This window comes from Procambarus clarkii, chromosome 64, assembly GCF_040958095.1.
Source record: "Procambarus clarkii isolate CNS0578487 chromosome 64, FALCON_Pclarkii_2.0, whole genome shotgun sequence".
In the NCBI taxonomy this organism is placed as follows: Eukaryota; Metazoa; Arthropoda; class Malacostraca; order Decapoda; family Cambaridae; genus Procambarus; species Procambarus clarkii.
The window spans coordinates 8,354,564-8,373,751 of record NC_091213.1 but is presented as its reverse complement, the minus strand read 5'-3'; the positions used below and the strand labels follow the sequence as shown (position 1 = coordinate 8,373,751).

General features: G+C 40.8%; 1 protein-coding gene and 1 long non-coding RNA gene across 3 annotated transcripts in view; both read right to left on the bottom strand.

The window, feature by feature from the left end:
* The window catches only part of LOC138354721 (uncharacterized), a 416,665-nt gene that overhangs the window by 12,974 nt on the left and 384,503 nt on the right, over positions 1-19,188 (bottom strand). The window lies entirely within an intron of this gene.
* Positions 598-19,188, bottom strand: part of LOC123768973 (choline/ethanolamine kinase) — a 67,303-nt gene continuing 48,712 nt past the window's right edge. For both annotated transcript variants that reach the window (XM_045759880.2, XM_045759881.2), the window contains exon 9: positions 598-17,974. In XM_045759880.2, coding sequence (XP_045615836.1) covers positions 17,870-17,974 — 105 coding nt within the window. In that variant the 3' untranslated portion in view covers positions 598-17,869. The remainder of the gene's footprint in view (positions 17,975-19,188) is intronic.

The window sequence follows — 19,188 nt, the reverse complement described above, 5'->3', positions numbered from 1 at the left end:
GCCTACCTTTCTGAGTGCCTGACCCGATCGATGGCAGACAAAATGCTTCCATCCACACGGGGGTTGTTAGGCCATTGCTCCTCATGCCTCTCTGAGGGGGGCCAGGTTCTGGCTTGTGGTCCCCGGTAAGCCTAGAACTCCATGCACTTGACTGATGCCAGGGTCTAATACATTCATATCAGCCCGGATATCTCCGGAGAGCCTACCGGTCTCACCCAGAATTTTGTTTCATTACCATGCCAAGAAACCAAGCATTTCATTACATTCAATGTTTGGTTTTTATATAAACATTTCAGTGCTTTTAAATGCTTCACTATATACATTCAACTGTATATATGTTTTATTCTTTCATTATTAATACTAATCATTATAACAGCATTATTCATGTCGCATAACTTTAAGCCCTTACATTACTCATTTCCACACAACTTGAGTGAATGTGGATCAACATTGCTGATGTTAAATCAACATAAGACTGTTATCTAAGTTGTTTGATGTCAATAGCATCATATACCTGCTGGATCTCTCTCTAGCACTTAAATTTACCTTTTAAAGACCTGACTGATTCTATTCTAAATATTTTGTGATTTAAATTACTTGTATACTTTTGAATACTCTTTATTCCAGTAGACAATAATGTGAATGATCATAACAAAGTCAGTGGTAATTCCATAAACTACCCAACATGAGCTATTAGCCACTTGAGTTATCAATACCGATGGTACTTTGGCTAACAGTGCAACTTATTTCTTACAATGGCAAAGGAAATGACCTTTCAAATAATACTAAGTTGATTTAGTTAAAATTACACAACAAATTTGACACATTATAGCTGTTCTGTGTAATAACCATATTACTTAGTGTATAACCTTATTAAATTAAACCCCATGACCATCTTAGGAAAGAAATTGGAAGTATTCACAGTACAGACAATATGATTATGTCATATTGTCTTAACCTCTGAACACACTTGATAATACATATTGTAAAAATACAAATTTGCATACCACTGCTACATTAATATGCATCTTTACTGTGTAACCTTTTCCAGCACTATAGAATAGTTGTAAAAAAAAGCCTGCACACTTTCAGTTAACTATTTAGTAGGGTGATACAACCACATTACTAAAAACTTATATTTGCAGTGTTAACCAACAAAATTTAACTCTTCAATTAATCAGAACATTTCTACAATTTATCAACACAGTCATAAGACTAATAAACATCAATTGAACCTCATTAGGCACATTTTTCCAATACCTGACAAGTCCCATCCAAGGCACAAACCAAATTTTTCCATCAAATTCAAATGTTTATTCAGGTAAAGTACATACATACAAGGTGTGATACAAACATTGACGGCCTTGATGGCCATCCATGGCCTGAAAGGCAACGTAACTAAAGTGACCAACATACAGCATATATATATTATATATATATATATATATATATATATATATATATATATATATATATATATATATATATATATATATATATATATATATATATATATATATATATATATATATATATATATATATATATACAGATAGGTAGACACAAAACCAAGGGCAGTGCTGGAAGGAAATAGATAAAGAAAATGCACAAAGTCAAGTATGGACTGTCAATAGTATAAAAAATGTTTAGATGAAATTTGGTAAATAATTGCTTAACCAAATTTTCCCTGCATAAGTTGTACTTTAATGAACTGTTAAGCAGAGTCATGGATTTAGAGAATATGAACAAAAGATATGATCCTGTTAGCCCTTATCCAGATTTAACTGCTTTATCATTTAATATTGTCATAATTTTTACTGTAGTGGTTTAAAATTTTCATATTCTGTGTATATCTAATTAAACTTGCTATTAGGACTCGGAATATTGGAAATAATTTTAGAAAATCAGAACGACTTGGAAATTATGGACCATATTATCCATACTATCATTCACTTTTGTATATCCAGATTTTAGGATACAGCGGTTCAAAAACCTACACATTTATTTGTGTACTTTTAGTTAATGATTTGCTACACCAACTCTTTCACACTATTCTGAGTGCATTATCAAAGTCTGAATATATGGTCTAGACAAGACTATAAAATTACTAAAAAAACAGCAATGAATGTAATGAAACACCATTTTCTGGGCGAGACCCAGAGGCTCCCTGGAGCTATACCGGGCTGATGTGCACATATATTAGACCGTGGCAACAGTCAATCGATGGAGTTCTAGGCCTGCTGGGGACCAGAGCCAGAACCTGGCCCCTCAAGAAGAGGCACAAGGAGCAATGGTCTAAAGAAACCCCCCGTGTAATTGCAAACAGTCTTTGTCTGCCATCTACCAGGTCAGGCACCCAGAAAGGTAGGAATTCCAAAACAAACTACTGCTGGTCAAAAATTGCAAACCGAAAGCCGAACTAGCAAGCAGAACTCCCCAATCAAAAACAAGAAAACAAGCATGATGTCACCACAACCATCGCACATCTGTCTGCACAACCACTCCCCCCTCCTCCCTAAGAGGGGGACGGAGGGTCCCAGACCTCCACACCAGCTATTCTCCTCAGTTCAGAGGCTGAATATAAAAAAACAAAAACAAAAACGTCGACCGAAGGGAGGGAGGGATGCCGGAAGCCTCCGGGTCTCATCCAGAAAATGGCATTTCAATTACATTCAATTACATTTCAATTACATTTCAAATTACATTCAATGCCGGTTTTCTGTGGAGAGCCCCTTCAACTCCCTAGAGCTACCTAACCAAAGATAAACAAGAAAAAGGACTTACCTGGGAGGTGGCCATCACCCGCTCTTCAACTCGAAGTCAAGACAACTGGCTGCAACCTGCGACCCAAGGCTTTTCACACCCAAGAAGGGCCAAAAACATTAATGAGGCCAGGACCCTGTTCGACCTCCAAAAGCCTTGTGCCCGAATGTCAGCCCAGGACATATTACCAAAAACAGAAGCCAAAGCCGCGAACTCATGAACGTCGTGGGCACGGGGATAGACCGCAAGCTGGCTGGACCGAATAATCCTGCGAACGACCAGGGAGATCCGTGCCCTGGAACAGGGAAGTAGGGAAACCAGGTCCACCCAAAGTGCATCCCCTACCATGGAGGCCGTGGCACGCCTCACAAACCGAGGAGAAGAGAGCACCCGGTCCAACGACCAGGACGGCTCAGGCAGCACATGGGCAGGCCGGAGGTGAAACAACGCCCGAAAAAGCTTGCAGAACGGAGCAAAGTGACATCCACCACAAATGCAAGCTGCAGAGGCTCCGCCAGCACCACACAATATGAGGCGACAGTATTTGGCATAAGATGACGGTCCTGAAACAACCAAGAGAGAGAGAGGACAAAATAACCCAATCAGAAATTGAAGACAACCTATGAAGAGACATAAAATGCCGAAAGGACCGCCAGGAAGTTTCATACGGCCATTGAGACGAAACTCGCAGGTGGGACTCAATCAACGAAGCCACCTGATCACCATACAAGTGGTGATAAACCTGCGTCAAAAATACCAGATGCTTAGAGTAGAGGAGAAGATCGAACCAGCCACATACCGGACAGAACCAATCTGCTGAAATAGGAAGAGCCACGGAAAGACCCTCGAGTTCGGACATCCAGCAAGAAACACCTGAAACCAGGGCTGGGTTGGCCACCAAGGAGCCAACAGGACTACTCTCCCCCTGTTAAGACTCCAAGCGAGCCAGGACCCCGAGCAACAACTGAATTGCAATCAAGTAATAACGTACTTGTCTCAGAAGCTAGACGTAGATATATAAGCATACTTAGCAAGAGGGTAAATATAAAAATGTTGTGGATTCCTTCTTACATTGGCCTGCAGGAACATGACAAAGTTGACGCCCTTGCTAAGGCTGCAGTAAAAAAGGACAGTATTGAACGGATTCTTGAGTTATTAAATAGGTCACTTAAAAATGTCATTAGAGGGAGAGACAAGGAAGCAGTCCGAGAGTCCCACACAAGACCCAGCCAAGTCTGAACTTGAGAGGGAAACAAGTGGGACTTCCTCCAGTTCACCAAGAACCCAAACCCAGCAAGCTAGGAAAGACCCAAATCCCTGGCGAGCAGACATGCGAACTGGCTGGGAGCCCACACCAACCAGTCGTTGAGGTAAGCCAGAACCTGAACCTCCTAACAGACGCAAACGGGTCACCATGACTCGGGTAAGGTGTGTGGATAGGAAAATCCCTCCCCTCTGTAACAACAAGCCCTGTGCCAAGGATACCAACACCCAAATGGGGTCAAACGGGGCCCAAGCCCCCACAAGTCAACTCCTCCCCAGCCCCAGGAACCTCCACGTCAGGACCCGCTGCCGAGCCGTCCTTCAAACCCTCTGCCTCTGGAGAAAAAGCCGAGTCCACCAGAAAAGCCAGAATGAAGGGGGCTGGGTGGGCCCGCTTCCTTGGTGACCCAAAACCTCGAATGTTCGACCCCAAAAGCTTGAATGAAACAGGCTTGAATGTCTTCACCGCCGATCCAGAAGGGGCAGTTCCCGAAGCCGTCCGAGACTCGCCACCAGGCAAGCCCCTGCCCCGACTTCTAAACCCTCACACATTTGGGAGCCAGGAGCAGGAGGAAGGGGGGGGGGGGGAGCAGGACAAACCACAGCAGGGGAAGAACTAGAGGATGCAGATGAAACGAAAGTCGAAGCGACTAACACCCCCAAGTCCAGGTCCCTATAACCAAAGCGGGGCAGCTGCGGACATCCGGAAAGGCAAGCAGCCTTGTGGGTTGCAGCAACCTAAACCGCAAATGCAACACCGAAGCTGCTTGCACCTGAATATCAATCTCAGTGGACTGGGTGAATATGAGTACAAGCAAGGAACACCATTCGCAGGACTCCGGGTCAAAGGTGTCACTGACCCAACAAGCAGCATGGAGGAGGCAAAGACAGTGAATGTCACCCTGAGTTAAGGGGACAGAGCAACCTTCAAACTCACACAAGGCGAGGTGGGACTCAGAGGTCTCCTCCATCGGACCAATGAGCCCCAATGGGGGGTTCCCAGGGCCCCTTAAGCTGACTGCTAAGGGAAGCCCAGGCGAGGTACTGCTAACCAGTTATCCCAAAGCTACCAAAGCAAACAAACTAAAAGCTGAACCCCTGCGACGTGTGCAAGCATAAGGACCTAGTGGAGGGCCACCAAAATCATACAAGTGGTCCTACTGCCACACCAGGCAGACCCCCACCAGGCACAGCAAAACCAAACCAAAAGAAAAATCCCGCGTCTCACGTCTGCAGGTGAACAGAACCGGTCGTTATGCGTATATCAGACAGCTGCACAGTATTTTGCACCCCAGCCAGCAACAAAACTACCTCCTACCCATGGTCAAACAGGAGTAAGAACCACCCCAGCTGAACCCCATGAGCGGGCAATCACCGAGCAGCAATAGAACCACGCAGAGGTAGTTCCCGAACTGCTCAGGGAAGATAATCCTAGGCCGCAGGGGCAGTACTTACAGGGCACCTAGGGAAGGTGGCCCTAGGTGCATGCAGCCCCAGAACTCCTGTGTTACTCCTGGTTCGCACACCACCAACACTGAACAACAACACTGTTCTGCAGCACTGCTCAAAGGATGGAACCAGAGTCGATCAACTGCCACCGACACAACAGCCTCTTGAACATGGGAGAATATCTGGCATGGAGGTCTGGGGACCCCCATCCCCCTCCTGGGGAGGGGGATGGGTTGCGCAGACGGATGTTCGGCAGTTGTGGTGATGTAGGGTGCCTAACAGCTGGGTGGACAGCACTTCGGATTTGTAGTCCTGAAGTTCCGGGTTCGATTCCCGGTGGAGGCAGAGACAAATGGGCAAAATGTTTCTTTCACCCTGATGCCCCTATTACCTAGCAGTAAATAGATACCTGGGAGTTAGCCAGCTGCTACAGGCTGCTTCCTGGGGGGGGGGGGGGGTAACAAAAAGCAGGCCCGGTCGTGGGGACGCTAAGCCCTTAAATCATCTCAAGATAACCACAAGATAACGTCATGCTTGTTTTCTTGTTTTTGATTGGGGAGTTCTGCTTGCTAGTTCGGCTTTTGGTTTGCAATTTTTGACCAGCAGTAGTTTCTTTTGGAATTCCTACCTTTCTGGGTGCCTGACCTGGTAGATGGCAGACAAAGATTGCTTCCAATTACACGGAGGCATCTTTAGGCCATTGCTCCTTGTGCCACTTCTTGAGGAGGCCAAGTTCTGGCTCTGGTCCCCGGTAGGCCTAGAACTCCTTCGATTGACTGTTGCCACGGTCTAATGTATGCACATCAGCCCAGTATAGCACCGGGAAGCCGAAGGGGCTCTCCATAGAAATGGTCTTTAAGACAATGACTGATGCCATGATTGTTGAAAGATGTACTAATTTTGTAAGATGTGTAAATACATGATGAATCCTGGTCTTGAATGGGTACATAAGGCTTGGAGCTAGCCAGTCATGTAGCTCAGGAAGCACCTCCCAGAAAACATTTTTAATTGCTCTTGGCAATGATGCAACATTTTAAATTTGGCGAGTAGTGTATGTTTCTGACTAGCCAGTTACCTCACTTGGCATATCTTATGCCTAACAATTTTATCACAAACCTTTACACTGTGGTGTAATGTATGGTTGTCACCACACTGTCAGACTTTACAGTAGAATGCAGTTTTTTTTGTTTGTGTGTGTGTGTGTGTGTGTGTGTAATTACCTAAGTAATTACCTAAGTGTAGTTACAGGATGAGAGCTACGCTCGTGGTGTCCTGTCTCCCCAGCACTCTTTGTCATATAATGCTTTGAAATTACTGACAGTTTTGGCCTCCACCACCTTCTCACTTAACTTGTTCCAACCGTCTACCACTCTGTTTACAAAAGTGAATTTTCGTATATTTCTCCGGCAGCTTTGTTTCGTTAGTTTAAATCTATGACCTCTTGTTCTTGAAGTTACGGGTCTCAGGAATTCTTCCCTATCAATTTTATCGATTCCTGTTACTATTTTGAACATAGTGATCATATCGCCTCTTTTTCTTCTATCTTCTAGTTTTTGCATATTTAATGCCTCTAACCTCTCCTCGTAGCTCTTGTCCTTCAGTTCTGGGAGCCACTTAGTGGCATGTCATTACACCTTTTCCAGTTTGTTGATGTGCTTCTTAAGATATGGGCACCATACAACCGCTGCATATTCCAGCTTTGGCCTAACAAAAGTCGTGAACAATTTCTTTAGTATTTCTCCATCCATGTATTTAAAAGCAATTCTGAAGTTAGAAAGTGTAGCATAGGCTCCTTGCACAACATTCTTTATGTGGTCCTCAGGTCCATAGTCTCCTGGGAGACTATGTAGACTGTCTGTCTACATAGACATTCTGTGATGCCAATAGAGTTGTGTAGAAAGACCATTTGGCATCACATGTACACATATGTTTGTACATACATATATGTATGCACTTACTTTAGCAGTTTTTTTGGTTGTTTTTGGTTGCAGACCTCAACTTTCAGCTCCTGAAACTTGACTGATACCTACTTTTCACTCCACAAATGGAGTTTGCTTCAACTAGTGCCCAACCCCTTTTCACTTCTTCACTACTCTAACACTACCCCTAACTGGTTCTCTTAACCACCCTCTGATTCATCTATGTGTTCAACATCCACATGTATCTATTAGTCCTTCACCCCTCCCATTTCAAACAGCTTAGGGTGTAGATAAATTGGACAATCTTGAGATGATTTCGGGGCTTTTTAGTGTCCCCGCGGCTTGGTCCTCGACCAGGCTTCCACCCCCAGGAAGCAGCCCGTGACAGCTGACTAACACCCAGGTACCTATTTTACTGCTAGGTAACAGGGGCATAGGGTGAAAGAAACTTTGCCCATTTGTTTCTGCCTCGTGCGGGAATCGAACCCGCGCCACAGAATTACGAGTCCTGCGCGCTATCCACCAGGCTACGAGGCCCCGTAGGGTGTAGATAAAATGGACAAGGATAGAGTATGTTTGTAGTAGATGATTTAACCTTGTCTTGTCTTGCACTTTTACAATATTGTGAGAAAGATTCCTATTACTTTTCCTCATATTTCATGCCTTTTAGTTCTGGGGACTAATCTGAAGACAAATTTCAGGACCTCAAGTTTTGTCACTGGATATGTACCACAACAAAAATGGCTACTTAAGTACCAACTTTTCTGTGGTGTATAACACCTTGTATAACTGCTGGTTCAAGTTTCCAAAGCCAGTCCTAATGTTGCCTAATCATCCAAAAACATTTATAGTTCTTCAAGGGTTAGTTATTAACATACATTAGGAACAGAACAGGTTCTGCGACCAGCTCTTCAGGGTACTCCATTTGTTATATATAACATATTTCAATCCTCATTATGATATTTTGCCTTTAATCTTGCAGATACTTTATATCCATTTTTCATATATTCTTCTGTGGGACACTATACAAGGACTTTTACAGTTCTGGAATGTGTGATCTGTCTATCCTTCTCTTTCTTGTGTTCTCTGTCATAGGCCTCCATTAGGGTTCCAAGAGAGGATTTACCATTCCTAACTCTGTGTTGATTTTTAGTTATGAATCTGTTCTTTATTAGGTGTTACATTGGTCTCTGTCATTTCCAGAATTTTTCCATGTTATATATGCATAATAGTTATAAAGAACTTTCCACCAATTGCTTTTCCTGAGAATTTTGAATTTAACTGGCTGTCTTCCAGTTGCCCATCGGCTCTCTTTTTCTAGCAAGTTTTTAAATATTTGGGCAAGCTTGCTTGAGGCTAGAGCTCCATTTCTGGCATTCAGGCTATAGTCAGGTCCAATTACCTGTGATGTGTTAATTCCTTTAAGATCCATTACTCCCCCTCACCAGTTATTTTAATGTTTACTGATGCCTTACTTGACCCTCATATTCCTCCTAATTATGGTACACTACCTTGTTCAATTGTTGACATCCTAATTTTTTTTATAGTACTGTAGCGCTAAATCCTCCTTCAGTCTGATCACTAGTCTAATAGTGTTATCATCGTCTTGATGTGGCTGTGCAGACGCTGACTGCTTTAGCTGTCTTCTATATTATAATTCTTTTTCGGGTTGTTTTCAAGTTCAAAAGTTCTTATTTCACCTCTACAGCTTTCCTCTGTCTTGGTTGTTAAGTGTTCTGTATTTTCTGCTGGTTATTTTTGTACCGAGAGAAGAGGAGTGACAGACAGAGGCAACCACATGTATATTTTAACCTTACAAAGCACAATAGTTAATTAATTAACATTAATTAGCATTAATGCAAAGCATTAATGGATTATATATCAGAAAGAGCAAGGCATGAACTTATTTTGATACCTTATGCATTAATGACCAGACCACACACTAGAATGTGAAGGGACGACGACGTTTCGGTCCGTCCTGGACCATTCTCATAATCGACTTGAGAATGGTCCAGGACGGACCGAAACGTCGTCGTCCCTTCACATTCTAGTGTGTGGTCTGGTCAACATACTTTAGCCATGTTATTGTGACTCATCGCCTGCTTATGCATTCAATTCTCTAAGTGAAAGCGGAGGCAGGTATTTTAGTGAAATAAACTGAGAACAAACACGTCCTATGTTGACAGGAGGACAATTAGTGACGTGTTTGCTGTGCCTCTATTGGATATGATATATGTGCTTTATATGCCAAATCCAGGTAACTTGGAAACTAAGACTATTTGCTCTGTTCATTCTTAGTCAAGATGAAATAATATATTACATTTTTGTAAAAAAAAAATCCCACTTTTAAACAAACTGCAATCTACATTACTGTGTATACTTTAAAACTGAGTCTTGATAAAATAAATCTGAGACACATTTATGCAGATTTCTGATCGACATAGATGCTTGCTACATATTTTGTTATTGGGTGTACTTTGAAGAGGATGTTTTTGTTGCCTTGGTTATGCTCTTCATTATTAAATTTAGAATCTAATACACTTTCTGATATCACTAATTTCTGCTATATGCATTTAACACTAAACTGCATATACATATTAAAAATGCCATGCAACAAATATTGCTGTGACACTAAGGCAACAGCACGGGTAGTTGTAGTAACTTTTAAAAAAAGTCAGTTTTTATAGTTCAAAATTGGGCATATGAAGCATTATTGTAAAATATATATGACATCTCCTGACAAGCTATAAATAAGGTCAACTCTCCACACAACCTCATAACACCTGAACGTACACATCGATATAAAATAAAGGGTGCACAAATTTTTTTCAGTGAAAAATGGTGTAAAATGTTTATCAAAATATTTTGCCTTCAGAAAATGGCACAGGCATAAAAGATATAGGTTAGCCAGGTTTGTAGCCACTGTCTAGAACTATTGTATTCAAACTATTTTTTATATTTTTCCTTCTGAAGTACATGTAAACTACTCATGCAAATGAAAACTAATAACAGTGCATTTCAAAACTATATCAGTACACACTAGCACCCACTGCAGTTATTGTTATAGGACAGAATTTTTCCCCATCTGCATCCTTGGCAGAGACGGATTCATTGATGGCCAAAATTGTTATGAAATACTGTCGTCTAACTGTGCGGGTTTAATCATGTGCCGACTTTCACATTATTGAGAGTTGTCTAAATATACTACTGAACCCATACTTGTGCACAACCTGTAGTTACTGACTCATTGTGCAATACTGTTTAATATTTGACATTTGAATTTGCTAATTACATTTAGGAATTTGATTAAAATGCTAATCAAGCCTCAATGTCATATAAAGTAATAAAAAACGGAGATTATTGTTATATCGGAAGCTTAGTAATACTTGATATAATATCTGAAGATATATAACTTCTAAAATATTTTCAGGCTGTCTCATTTTTACTGAGTGGTATCTCCCATGGTAGGAAGTTTGAACTCAGTCCTCAACTTTAATGAACACAGGAGAGATCAACTCCATGTTAACCCGAGACAGTAATACTCCAGCCTTACTCTCCTTGGCTATGACAAGTCAAATTTGGTGTTCTGAACTGAACTTCATGTCTTTTATATTAAATCTTGTTAATGATCAATTCTGATTAAAAAGTCGTTTTATTTCCTTAAACGGAGATCATGGGTTTATTACACAGTGAAAGGTTGCCTTACTAGTGAAAGGTCTTATACATGTGTAAGTTATACCTTGTATTTCCCACAGATTTATTCATTCAGGGAGAATGGGGTAGGGTTATCCCCCTCTACCATACTACCAAAGAATTAATTTAGTATTATTTACCAAGTAATTATAAAAAGAAGGCACCTTACTTACCAAAAACAACTTAACATCCATACAGAGGTGTTCCTCGCTGCACAATCACACTCTAAAAGTCAGTCAGTTCTTTGTAAGTAGTGGATCTGGTCCCTTGGCAAGATTTGCATCCACTTAAAAATAAAAGTTAGTGCAAGGTATATTACTGGCTACTTATTTGAGGGATTTCAGTAGATGACTGGGAACTATTTATAGCTGTCTACTTAGCCTTAAAAGTCAGATAACTGAGTTATTAAAATTGCTTGTGATTACCTAATATCATCAGTAATCTGTTACTTTTATCATCAGCGCTTACTACTTCAAAAGGTTAATAGAACTTCTGTATTTGTAAATAATTGCAGCAGTTGCTGTCAATTCCACCAAGATTTTCCAATATATGAGGAGAAACTAGTTTCTTCTCTCAAGACCTTCTGTTTTTCTATACAATATGAACATTTCTAACAAAATTACAAAGCAAAATAGCTTTTAAATAGGACCAACAAAGGCACAAATGAATTCTTCTTTAGGAAGAATATCAAGTATACGATCTACTACTACTACTCACTACATTTTCAGTAATATCAAATATGTATATGAAGTGACAAGAACTAGAAGTTACTGCAATATGAACTTCAATATCAAGTAAATAAATATTTGAAGGAATGACACACTTGGTTGAACTACCATAATAATCATCATACATAATCTTAATCAAATATTCTTAAAAAAAATTACACATTCATGTTGACCAGACCACACATTAGAAGGTGAAGGGACGACGACGTTTCGGTCCGTCCTGGACCATTCTCAAGCCATTCTCACAATCGACTTGAGAATGGTCCAGGACGGACCGAAACGTCGTCGTCCCTTCACCTTCTAGTGTGTGGTCTGGTCAACATACTTCAGCCACGTTATTGTGACTCATCGCCTGCTTACACATTCATACTTTTTTTTATTTTTATGAAGATTATTTTTGGTAAATATGAACACAACAAGAAGCTACAGTTAGTACAAAATAATGGCATTGAATATGATGAAATGCCTTTTTTTGCTAAAACCTTGGCGGCTTCCTGGAGCATCTTGTCGTAACAGCTACCCCACTACCGAGTCATATAGTAATGGGGAAGTCCTGTTTGGCCTATTGGGCACTAGAGTCAGAACCTGGCACCACTCACAGAGGCACAGGGAGCTGGGGATTGTTACTATCACCCCTCACATACCATCCAGAAAATAAGTGAAGCAATACAGACAACTGCAAGGTTCATAGAAATCAAAGCACCAAAACAGCCAAACAACTCTGCAAATGATGCATTGAAAACCAATTGGTTCACTTGAAACTAACTCAACCCCCAGTGTAAATAGCTGTCAACAGGTGGTACCCCTGGGAGTTCCAGGCTCCTGATCTGGCCATTAGAAAGCTTGAAGCTGATAAGCAGTGAACTGACTTGCCTGGTACGGAGTGAAGGAATCTACGAACCACCAAAAACTCTACTAGAAGGAGATGTTTCATCAAAAATATTCAATACTGTTTTCTGGAGGAGCCTCTGGTGGCTCCCTGAAGCTAATAAAAAACATAGGACTAACTACGGAGGAGGAAAAAGACAACTTTCTTTCAACTACACATGCGACCAGAACTCAGAGGAAGACCTCCCAAACCCCAGAGCCAGGATATCAGCTCATGATGATGATAGCGAACACAGCAATCGTGCTGCAAACATTATAGACCCAAGGATAAACCATAGGGTGGCTAGAGTTAAGGACACTGGACAACCTGGAATGACCATGCCTTGGAACAGGGAATCAAGGATACTGGGTCAACAAATATTGCCCATCATAGCAGAGCAGGTGGCATGCAGGCAGCAATGACCTGTCACAATGGGACACAACAAAGGACACACCCCTGGCCAGACAAACCAAGCAGAAAGGGAGAAGGGTGCTAACAAAGAAACCACCTAACAGGAAAGAAAGAAAGAAGAGAACCTATGTCTCCAGACAAGAGGATGAAGCTCGTCAACCCAACAACCAGAGATGAGGGCCTGCAAAAAGGTGCCCTAAGAATGACGTCCTGCATGAAAGGAGCAACCATGAACTGAGGAGGACACACTAAAACCCTATTGAGAAAACCCAAACAGCTCAGGAGGTACTAACAGTTAGCAGTACCTCCTGAGCTAACAAGAGGTGAGAGAGAGCATAAGACAGGTTGTGAAATGGGTGCCGAAGAAGTGTCAATGCCAAATGCCAACAAGAGAGGCTCTAAAAAAAATGAACGATAAAAGTTGACAGAATTAGGCAAAAGACAAATAAATAACAAACAAGGACATAGAAATTAAAACAAAGGACAAAGATATGAAAGAGTGCCATGACACTTCATACAATTGCCATGATGAAAGACACAGACAAGACACTAGCAATGCAGCCATCTGCACACAATACAAATGGTAATAAACTTGAATCAGACGCTCCAAATTCGTAGATCGGCAGAGATCAAACCAGCTAGGTATGCACGTCAGTGTCGACCTGCTGAAAGAAGAGGAGCTGTGGAAAAATGCCAGGTTTAAACACCAGACCAAAAGAGATGGAAACCAAGGCTGAGCTGGCCACCAAAGAGCAAGAAGGATTACTTGTCTGAGCATGTCTCTATCCTGGACAACACCCAGAGGACCAACTAAACTATTTAGCAGTAAATAGGTACCTGGGAGTTAGACAGCTGCTATGGGCTGCTTCCTGGGGGTGTGTAACAAAAAGGAGGCCTGGTTGAGGACCAGGCCACGGGGGACGCTAAGCCCTGAAATCATCTCAAGATGAATTCTCAAGATAGGGATGAAGAGAAAGAGAGAGAGAGAAACCTCTACCTCAACCAGTCCCGCTGAAAGTCATCAACCATGACAGCCTCGTGATCAGGAAAGGACCAAAGAAGGAGGGGAAGATGCCAGTTCCATGCCAAAATGATCAAGTCCATCTCTGGATGACAGAACATCTCACAAAGCCAAAAGAAGGATGTGTCACTGACAGTTCACTTTATGGAAATGGGATGAAAATGAGTAAAGCCATCTGTGAGGACGTTGGACATATCCTGCATTTGAACCGTGCAGTGAACCCAAGAAGCCAGAAGCTGAGCTACATGGTGAGACCAGAGGTTTAGCAAGTGGAATTCAACTGAGGGGCAGAGGAAGACAAACCTTCGAAGGGCTTGCCATACTTCCGCAAACAAGTATACTGTACTGTACTGTGTACCCAATGGGATGGGCCCGACCATAGACCTTGGGAAGCTTGGCGGGCACTATTCAGGCCAACTAAAATGTTGCCACTGCCTCCAGGAGGGGGTAAGGGGCCAGCAACTTTGACAGGGCCTCCAAAGCCAGAATCCCAGATGACAAGGCAGCCACACCAGGAACAGATGCCAGAACATCCAGGTTGCATGAAGCCGATCAGAAAATAGCTCAACAACCCCCCAAAAGTGCAAAACAGCCACCAAGTGAATACGAGCCCTGTGATGCTCCACAGTAAGGACTCTAGAGAGCACAGTCCATGGAACTACCCAGGTACTTGTGGAGTGCCAGAGTAAACAAGTATTCCTCATGAGGTGTAAAAGAAGCACTGCCCAAGAATACCTGAAAGACAGAACTCAATTTCTGCCACTCGAGCATCCGGGTTCAGCAGAAGCCATGCCAAGCCCCAAGGAAAGTAAGAGAGCCAGCCAGGATGAACCAAGGACCTTGTACTAAAACCAAAAAGACAGCAGCAGACCCGAACTCGCATGAGGCTGGGTCCATAGCCAGCCATAGATACTTGCCTATGGCTGAAAACTCTGGAAGGTCTAATTTCTTAGACATCAGTGACAGAATTGACCAATAACTGGATCAAAAGCCAGGAACTCACAAGGCACCACCAGTTGGCAGCTTTTCACACTAGGGGGGTCTGAGCTAGTATACAGTGAACCAATTGGTTTTGAAAGAATCATATACTCAGTCATTTGACTATTTCGGTGCTTTATTTTCTGTGAACCTTACGATTATCTGTTTTGATTTACTTACTTAATGGATGCTTTGTCAGTGTTTGCGATTGTAACAATCTTCAGCTCCCTTTGCCAAGTCCTGGCACAAGGAGGCCAGCAACTTTGGCAGGGCTTCCAAAGCCAGAATCCCAGATGACAAAGCAGCCACACTAGGAACAAATACCAAAACATCCCGTTGTGTGTGATGTTCCCTGGTACACCACACACAACACCTATGGCCGACATGACTCATTAGTCGGAAGCTGATTCGACTCATTAGTCGGAAGCTATCTCAGCGATATAGATTCAGGGAACCACCAGAGACTCCTCCAGGAAAAATAAAAATTAAACTTTACTGTCTACCAAACTATAAGTACTGTACTTATAAAAAATCAGTTTTAATAACAAAAAATATTGCAACTGCATTATATAAACACCAGTATAATTTACATGTGTGTGTGTGTCTCTCTTGGCATTATTGATATGGCTTGCACTAACAATTATAATGCCTAACTAAAACAGAGCAGCCTCCAATTATGTACAATGAACTTAACATTACTAAATGGGCTTTTATGTACAACAGAACTGGTGTAGTCACATCCTCATGAATTCACCTCCAAGACTTAGAACAAAGAACAGAAATATGGATAAGAAGGAACACTTTCCTTTAAACGTCACTGCAATCAAAACAGGATTTGAATAAGTATACGCAATACTTTTCTTCTATAAACACAGGAACAGTATATAGAAATTATTTAAAAAAAATAAAGTGCAGTGAATGCATGCTTGTCAATAACTTTGGTCAAATCGAGACAATAATTTATAAATTCCCATAACTATTAAAATAACAAATCAGGGTATTGTCCTAATATCTGGCAGGCTAGAAAAACAGTGGTGAGAGAAACATGATGGAAGAGAGGGGGGGGGGGCCAAGAGACATCAGGGTTGAGAGTATAGAAATACGAGGGGATATAAAAAAGAGAGAGATGACAAACTTAAAGGGTAAGAAATTGAGGCAAGTACCAAATTATGAGGGTTAAGTATTTCCACTTAATACACCACCTGATACAGACACATCGATGCTTTTCTGATTTGGTCACATATGGGTAATACTGTACAGTAATAGGGTTAAGAAATACCAGAGCAAATACCAACTGAGCAATGGTCAGTCTTATGGTTTTACATACATATCTTACCATTTGGTATTGTCTATTATATCCTGCCAGATATTAGGAATGCAAAGAATATATTGAAGAATGCAGAATTCGTCCACGAATTTTCTTTTTTAAAGTTAAAAAGTCTTATGTTTTTAAAAACTGTTTGATTAGATTTTGAGCCATGTTATTTATCTATAAGATATTCAACTACACAAACTTGGCCAATTCACAGTTAACAAAAAAATTAATTTTATGACTAATATCCCACAACTCATCAAGCACTGGAATAAAAGTTTACTAGTTCACCAAAGCAAATTACGAACGGCTCTTAACTTTTAATACACAAAACATTTTCACGAATGTTTGATCTTTTGCCAATATAATAAATATATAATACACAAAATATAAAACTCATCATAACACCTGACTAAACTTTAAATGGTGCCAAGACTTAAGAAAGACCTCCAGGATGCACCAAGAGACAAGGTCAATGTAGTCTTAGATTCACAGATAACTTGAGCAGTATATGTCTCCCTCAGTAAAAAGACACACACACATCCCATCAATAGATCCATATTCTGCCTCTAGCACATTAATGGGTCCCGTTTGCAATGAATGAGAAAGATGAATGATGCTAGTTGGTGTAAATATGGCACACGATATACAAACATGGCAACTCGCATAAGATGTACATGTACATACCATGAGAGAAATGAGATATGACATGACCCCTAACACCATAAAAGCATACTAATAAGTATTTTACATCACAGCATGAGTGAACATCACAGCACCAATCTGGCATCACTGACATACCTCCACTCAAGATTGTCAACATTTCCACTTCTGTCACACGTCTTTTTAAGACTAGTGCAAAAGAATCGTCACTACGCTTGCTATTGAACGATCTAAAAAAAACATGACCATTCTAAAACCTAACATATAACATCCAACCAGAAGTTCATACCTTTCTTGCCTGCTTCATGCATGTGCAGCCGTCATTCCCAAGTTTCCTCTGCATCTTTCACTAATTTGTCCTGGATATTTACAGGCTACAAAATTAGCACAAGCAGCATATCAATAAAAACTGAATAATCATAAATATTAAGATGGTAATCATGATGCACGAGGTAACCGAGAAGAAACATTATTATAGGCCTACTGAACAGGCACTTTACTTCATCACAATATCCATCTTCGCATAAATTTTAGAAAGTCGATTACTCTGCCTTCCCTTGTAAGCCATGCACTTCTTTGTTGCTGCTGAAGTGAACTACCATTTTATAAAATACATATGACAATAAGTTGTAGCACCAACTCTATCATAATCGAGCAAATTAATACCAGTAAAGTACCATAATGGCATTTATAAAATATATTCACAAAGTAGTAACTTTAAGTTACTATACCACCATGAATGCCTGCAAACCATCAGATTTTGTCTTCAATACTGTACAATAAAAAAACATGTATGATATTTTATATTTCATCCGAAATTGCCTCAGACTTGCGTTTATTTATATAATCCACTCTAAGTTTTGCCTTGTCTTCAAAATAATGATTCATCCGTGCTGCAGCATATTCCTAAAAAAGAAAAAGAACTTCCATTAAACAAGCTGATCACGTTCAATTACGTTTATTGAGACAATTTCAGTTTAGTTCATTTATTATGCACCCATACCCATCTTGTGGGCGGTAGTGAAAAGGATTACAGAGGCAAATAATGGGCTCAAGGACTGAACCCCCACAATTCATTTAGCTAAGCAAGTTACAATCTTGATGAGCTAGTTACAAAATTCCATACACATCGTCATATCATCAATGGGTTCGAGATTGACCACAAGTACAGTTTCTAAATTAAGCAACTGATATACAGTATATGGAGAGCTAGTGTCACAATTGATATGTTTGTCCTGCACACCGCCCCCCATCCAGTGGGCAGCGGTGGATAGGTTACAATCACTTAGTTACTACCTACAGTTAGTAAACTGGGGATATTTGGCTAAAATTTCTGGTAGCAGATCATTTTGAATAAAATATTTATACAAGATTGTAACTTGCTTAGCTATTGAGACAATAAAATACTGTACATCTCAAAGGGATAGAGTAGCTTAAGCTATTTCTACACCCCCCCCCCTCCCTTAACAAGCAGATTATATAGCACTACATTGCAGTACAACTCAAACAAATATTGACTGAAAGTAACAGAAACGTTGAACAAATCCACACGGGCCGTGGGGAGGATTCAAACCTGCGTCCGGGAGCATCCGGAACATTATTTTAATGTACACATCATGTGTGTTACACATTGTTGTGTGTGTAACAACAGTGTTGTCTGTATGTCAAAAAAAATTGTTTATCTAGGCTACTTGTTTACTTGGCTTGGAAAGAATAAAACACATCCACTCAAATACAGATTTGTACTGTATATTATTGAGCAGCAAAACAAATGTCTTTTGAACCAGAAATATTATCCATTTTTCCTTATATTTATGTCAAACAGTACAATGCAACCTCCCAAATCTGGACTGCCCTATACTAGATCCCTCTAAACAGTGGACGAAATCCACCTGATGACTTTCCCTCCAAATTTCAGTTTTAAAAAAATAGATTTTGGAGGGGGGGGGGACGCAGTGAAATCAAAATTGTCGGTTCATATCAAGTAATTTCTAACAAATAATTTTTTTCTTAATTTTGTCCAATCTTGCATTTATATTTGTATATATTTTTCAAAATACAGTACTGCATTAATATTTTTAGAAATGTTTTACTAATCTTGTACTATGTTATAAATTACA